The sequence below is a fragment of the Hermetia illucens genome, chromosome 5, assembly GCF_905115235.1.
Source record: "Hermetia illucens chromosome 5, iHerIll2.2.curated.20191125, whole genome shotgun sequence".
NCBI classification, from domain to species: domain Eukaryota; kingdom Metazoa; phylum Arthropoda; class Insecta; order Diptera; family Stratiomyidae; genus Hermetia; species Hermetia illucens.
This window is the reverse complement of record NC_051853.1, coordinates 34,823,630-34,829,956: the sequence shown is the minus strand read 5'-3', so window position 1 is coordinate 34,829,956 and position 6,327 is coordinate 34,823,630. Positions and strand designations below refer to the sequence as shown.

Here is a 6,327-nt window from a genome sequence, read left to right as displayed (position 1 = left end):
TGGGCGTTAACATCACATCCTGCTATTATTCCCATGCCTTTATTTTTGTCATATTGGTTAGCTCTGATGAATGGTCTACGTCATAAGAGAAATAAGTAGAGCACTGTAGGATCTCCTTATCTCCCTGTTGCCTTTTTATAGTCTTTTTATGTCAGAATACCATCCATGCCCCGTGGACAACTGGGTGATATATGAGTTCACCAACCTTTTCCCGAGCGTCGCCAATGCTCTTGCCATCTATTTACAGATCTCTCCCTTCCGGTGTTCTTCATCTGCAATAAAGAGGAGATTGATTTAGCTGTGTGTATGTTCATCATCTCATTTGTCATGATATCAATCAGCTTCATTAACGAGATAATAAACACCATTTGAGAGAGTCCTGTTTCTATAGACTCCACTCAGTTTACTAATGTCAAACCGCAATACCTTTCTCTAAACTAGTACCGCATAAAGCAAGTGCAAACTCACCACCCTTCTAGCTTTATATCTTGACCTTCCTACGTTCGGCATCATCGTTGCAATAGATTCTTAGTGGCAAGCATATTGCATGCATTGTTTATAACTGGCTTCTTGCCTACAGTCATTCCCATATTAGATGGGCAGCTAGGAAGTGACGATATGATTCCTAATTTCAATATCCATAATTTGTCTCTAGAGACTGCCGAAACTGCCACCAAAGTCAGAGGCTGGAAGTCGTCAATGCTCACGCTATTCCTTCAGATCTGGCTGACCCTTGGATGATTTTCAACAAGAGGGTAGTGCACGTGATATACGAAGGTGGACAGCCTCTTAATCGTTCCATCACGATTCTATAGGCGCTCCACATGGACTCGTTAAAGCATTATCTCTTACTCCGGCGGGAGATTTTGTGTTAAATAAAATCTCTTAAAAATTAATTTACTTTTGCCTGCCTGTCTGTTCCTTTTTTGATTCGCAGCCCCGAGCACTCAGACCATTGTTAGGCCCATTGTACTATCCCCGTAAATCTCTTATTCAATGCTTTCCCACCTACGGATTGAAGAAAACCTTACCATGGTGTCTTCGTCTGAGGTCTGAGGAGGCCAGGTAGCTGCAGCCCCGTCTCCTCCTCCTCACATTGGCATATATGTCATCGCTTTTAGTGCTGATAATGCAACTGTCGGAACAGATTCGAATGATGCGACCCCTTCATTTTTGCCGCAAACATTCTTCTGCTGCCAATAAAATGGCATATATCTCCATATGAAAAATGGTCGTCATTTTTCCAAGAAGTCGATCCAGTTCCATAATCGGATTTCCCGAAAGCAACCCCGTGAAGACTATTAAGTCTATATCCCTAAAAGATTCGTGGTGATTTATTGACCAGTCTTCTCTTTTGGTGGTTAAAATGGGGTATGTCTTTTTGAAGACAAATCTGGAACCACATGATCGGCAGGCATCAAAGCCACCTGATGTTTGCCAAGAAATTTCCAGATGAACGCATGAAGGTATGATTGGCCGCCTTTCCACGCACCGTTAGCTGTTTTCCGTTTTACCTTCAAATGGATGGAGGGTAAATTTAGAATCGCTTCGAGTGCCACGGTCGGCGTACTACTCATTGCTCCAGTAATACTTAGGCAACCAAGTCTCTGCCACAGAAAGAGTCGGAACGGCTGGTTCGACGATGAATATAAGCTAACAACGAGCCGGAAGAATGCTGCAAACCGAGTACTGTTACACTCCCAGAGGACGCAAGAACGCGCGGAGACTTATCACGAACTCCGTCGAGCGGAGAAGCGACTTCACAGACGGACAAAGGAAGCCTGGGAGAATCAAGAAATCTTCGAACTAGAAAAGTACAGGGAGCAACCACATCAGGCGCGCAAGTTTTACCAACAAGTCAGCAGGATGAAGTCTTATACACCTCGATGCTCATCCTGCCGAGACAAAGAGGGAAATCTGATTTCCGACAGAATGGACATATTAGAGCGGTGGGTTGAGTACTTTGATGAACTACTGAACAACCAGAACATTGGAGAGTTGGAGGTCCCGCCAACTGAAGACGACGGACCAATACTGCCATCATCAAGTATAGCTAGCAACGGAACGGAAGGATGCCGCATACCGAGTAATATTACATTCCAAAAGGACGCGAACACACGCGGAAAAGCGGCTTCACAGACGGAAAAAGAAAGAAACGAACAGCTCAGTGAACTGGAAAAGTACGGGGGGCAACAGCACCAGGCACGGAAGTTTTACCAGCAAGTCAGCAGGATGAACTCTTATATACCTTGATATTCATCCTGCCAGGACAAAGAAGGAAATCTGATTTCCGACTTGGAGCGATGGGTTGAGTATTTTGATGAACTGCTGACTTTAAAGCCGCTTACGACAGCATAGCCAGAGTAAAACTGTACTGGGCCATGAGAGAATTCGGTATCCCCACGAAATTTATAAGACTGACTAGGCTGACCCTGACCAATGTGCGAGGCCAGATAAAAGCAGCAGGATCACTCTCGAGACCTTTCAATATCAACAACGGTCTACGACAAGGGGATTCCCTATAATGCATCCTCTTTAACCTGGTCACGGAGAAAGTGTAATTAACTTAAATGAATAGGGGGATCCCGAACCTGGCTAGCACAGAGGGGTGCAAAAACATGTCGACCGAACACTTTGATGGAGCTTCTGTCTTTGCGGGCGGACCTTCACGATCAATTTCGCCAACTTCTTTAGGTTTCTGGGATAGCTCGTTGTCGACCACTTGGGATGATCATATGGTCCTCCTTCATTGAAGTTCATTACAAAAGTGATGCGTGATACTGGGGTAAATGCGAAGGGTACGGTCTCTTTAAGTCCACCCAACTACTGGCTTATGCTGACTATATCGACATCATGAGAGATGTGCAAACTGCCTTCATCCGGATCGAGCAGGCGGCAATTGGCCCGAGATCTTGGGCTGCACATCAATGAAGACAAGACACAATATATGGTAGCAGCGTCAGCACCTAAAACTACAACTACTACTTTGAGTTCGTTGATAATTTCACCTATCTAGGGTCGAAAATCACAACGGATAACAGCTATGACGATGATTGTTACCAACCAACAGAGCCTATTTCAACTTACAAAAACTGTTACGCTCGAAACATCTCACCATAGGGTCAAAGCTCTCACTGTACAAGACTATGATCTTGCCAGTCCCCATGTATTCCTCGGAAACCTGGGTTCTTAGCAAAAAAACTGCGAGCTCTTGGCCAGGTTCGAGAGAAGAACCGTCACCTACATGAGGATAGACGATTCCGTAGCCTACATAGCGATGAAATCTATGAGCGATACCTCGACCCCTCTGGTTGTGGATGAAATCCGGCACTTAATCCATATGGATAAGGATGATCCAACCCGAAAAGTTTATAAGGGCAATATCTACGGTTAAAAAAGAAGACGACCCAGGCATTGCGTGAGATGGAGCGATGGCGTAGGTCAGGACGCCAGGCAGCTTTTAGAGATATCGAATTGGTGGACCTCGGCGCAAATTCGGGCTGTCTGGAGTTCCTTACTAAGTTCCTTACTAGGCAGGCTTAGACCAGATACCAGTTGTTGCGCCGTTGATGATGATGGGTCAATAGCAACCACGTATATAACATATACACATATTTGGATGATAATATGGTCTGAATAATGATTAGCTATTCGATTCCCGACAAGATCGTCGAGGATTCCAAAAAACTATTCTTATCGTCAATAGCTACCATTCTTCTGCCAGAAAACCTTTTTCCCTACTGGACATCATTGCATTTTTCGTAACATTATTATTTGATATTTAAGGTGTTCTTTGAAGGAAGTATGAAGTCATTTCCTTCAGATTAGGAGATTTAGATAAAAATATCAACTCCCATTTCAACCCACCGACTTTCTGAAGTATCTAGACTTTTTTCGTACTTTCAAACAAGGAAAATATTTTTGCGAAGGTTCCTAAAGAAGTTCGCACTGGTTCAGAATTCTCAACAATATCCTTAATTTAACCTCACAGGACTTAAATGTAAAACTCGTCGAGGGACCGAACGAATTCTGCGAATCATTGAAATGCTGTGCTCAAAATCACTTCCTGAATAATAATTCCTCTTAGGAGTTATGGAAGACCACAATTACCGATAATGATAAACTAATGTAAAATTTCCAGATTAGAATTAAAAAAAAAATCCCCTTCTTTTGACACTAAATATTGCCTGCGGCAACATATTACATAATAATTCAAATAGAAGGAGTGTGCATAATTTAGGAATGTGCAGAAATGCATCCAAATCCATTGACCTCACGATAATCTCTCTCAAGCAAAATTTATTTAACCCATAATTTATTTTATTCGAACATATCAGCGCTTTGGAAAAAATGCAGATTTAGCAAATATTGCGTTTATATAAATGAACGCCGCAGTTGACTCAATACCTCAGTTCATTTTACCATTCTATTGATCTTACATAGCTTCTCCTTCGTTAGAATGCGAACCGTTCATTTCATCTTGCTTTTAATTCTAGTCGTCTACGACTGCATCCAGCCGACGCATCAGGGACCGGTGCAGACAGCTAAAGAACGCGACCTGAAACAAGAACAGGATGTGTCAGACTATTCCTTAGGAAAAGATGTTGGAGACAGTCACGAAAAATACCAAGGAGAAACTCGTTCGTCAGAAGAATCTGATGCGACAAGCAGCCAAGTAGAGGATCGTCTCACCGCAGAAGATGAAAAATTGACTTCCAGAGGAAACTCTAAAAATGTCGACGAGAGTAGGAAGGGATACTATAAGGACAATGAAAACGTAGACCAGCAAGAAGATGACGATGATAGCTACGAAAAACGGCAAGTTAAAGTACACTCAAAGAAGGAAAGAGCTGCAAAGTCGCAAATGACGGATGCTATGAAGAAGTCGAAGAGACATCAGTGGTCAGAGGATTCCGAAGAAGACAACCGAGACGAAAGACACAATCAAAAACAAGACGTCTACGAGAGAAACAACAACGAACAAGGACGGTACAATGCCAGGAAGAGCAACAACGAGGAAGAATACGCTGCTGAACAACAAGGACTTAAGCATTCAATGCCCCAGAGGAATTTAAATTCGCGTTATTCAGAAATGAGAACAATGCTGAAGCTCTCCCAGCAACGTCCGGGTTCCCAAGCTGACACCCCGAATAATCAACACCATAACACAGAAGAAGAACGCTGGGATGTAGCAGAACCTTCCACCTCATCAAATCGAAAGAACAGGAAAGCCTCAGAATCTCAAGTCTACTCCAACGTCAATGATTCTCCTGCTTTGCCTGACAACGATGACGATTATTTCTCCAGAATTCTATCGCCAGTAAGTGCGCGCAGAATGTTCCAGGAAAACGATGACGATGAAGATAGTGACGAAGATAGCACGAATCCTGAATCATCTCAATCAAAAATCAAAAATCGTAAATATGGTCCGAAGATGTCCCAGGACAGTGACGATTATGACGACGAAGATCCGTTCCTGATAGTTCCATCTAGAATTGCAAAACGTGGCATGTTCCTAGGGAAGAAGATTCATGAAAAGAAAGACGAACTAAAACATTCCAAATGGTCTAAAACTTGGGGATTACACCATAATCAACATCAAAACAAAAAACATGATCAACACCATGGCCTATTTCATAACCGTCACCCAGGTGCAGGTCATTATCAACACCATCAACAAAAGTGGAGCAAAGTCAAAACCGAACACCCACATCCATTGACCAAAAACGGGAAAACACTCTTTGCTCGTCAGGTGGATAGTGATGAAACCCAAGTTTCCGTCCCGGAAGACTACTCCATTGGAGGAGGAATGAGTGCTGAAATCAACAATCCTTCCTACTACGTTAAGGAAGACCGAGAAACTGAAGCAGCAGATGACCGTAAAAATCGCAAGGAATCAATGACTTTGCAACAGGATGATCAGCCCTCCAGAATGTCTAATCGGATCCTTCGCGAATCAACTAAGATCGGACAAAATTCTCGCGGCATCTACTGGTAAAATAATACTATGTATACTCATAGGATTGAAATAAATATTCAAAAGTAGCTTCTCCATCAATTAATGCATTTTCACTTCAATATTCTTTGGATTAAATCAGTCCCTAATGTGCTTTTCGCTGAAGCTTCCGTCAAAATTCTCCTATTTAATTTTATTTCTACCAAGGCTTGTCAGACTACACTGAAAAGGGGTAATCGGGTTAGAACACAAATTGGCAAGGATATCTGATAGTTTCTAGATTATTTCATAATCTCTTCAAAATAACTTTCAGGATTATACTACCATTTCATCACCAAAATCATAATCCTAGCGAAACTAGCAATATGTTC

General features: G+C 42.5%; 1 protein-coding gene across 1 annotated transcript; it reads left to right on the top strand.

Moving 5' to 3' along the window:
• The first annotated feature begins 4,459 nt into the window (after positions 1–4,459).
• Positions 4,460–5,998, top strand: LOC119657033 (protein starmaker-like). Its single transcript, XM_038063785.1, has one exon. The coding sequence runs from the start codon at positions 4,460–4,462 to the stop codon at positions 5,996–5,998; it is 1,539 nt and encodes a 512-aa protein (XP_037919713.1).
• Positions 5,999–6,327: the final 329 nt, after the last annotated feature.

Coding starts and splice junctions, on each gene's coding strand:
- LOC119657033 (XM_038063785.1), top strand. CDS start 4,460: ATGCGAACCGTTCATTTCATCTTGCTTTTAATTCTAGTCGTCTACGAC.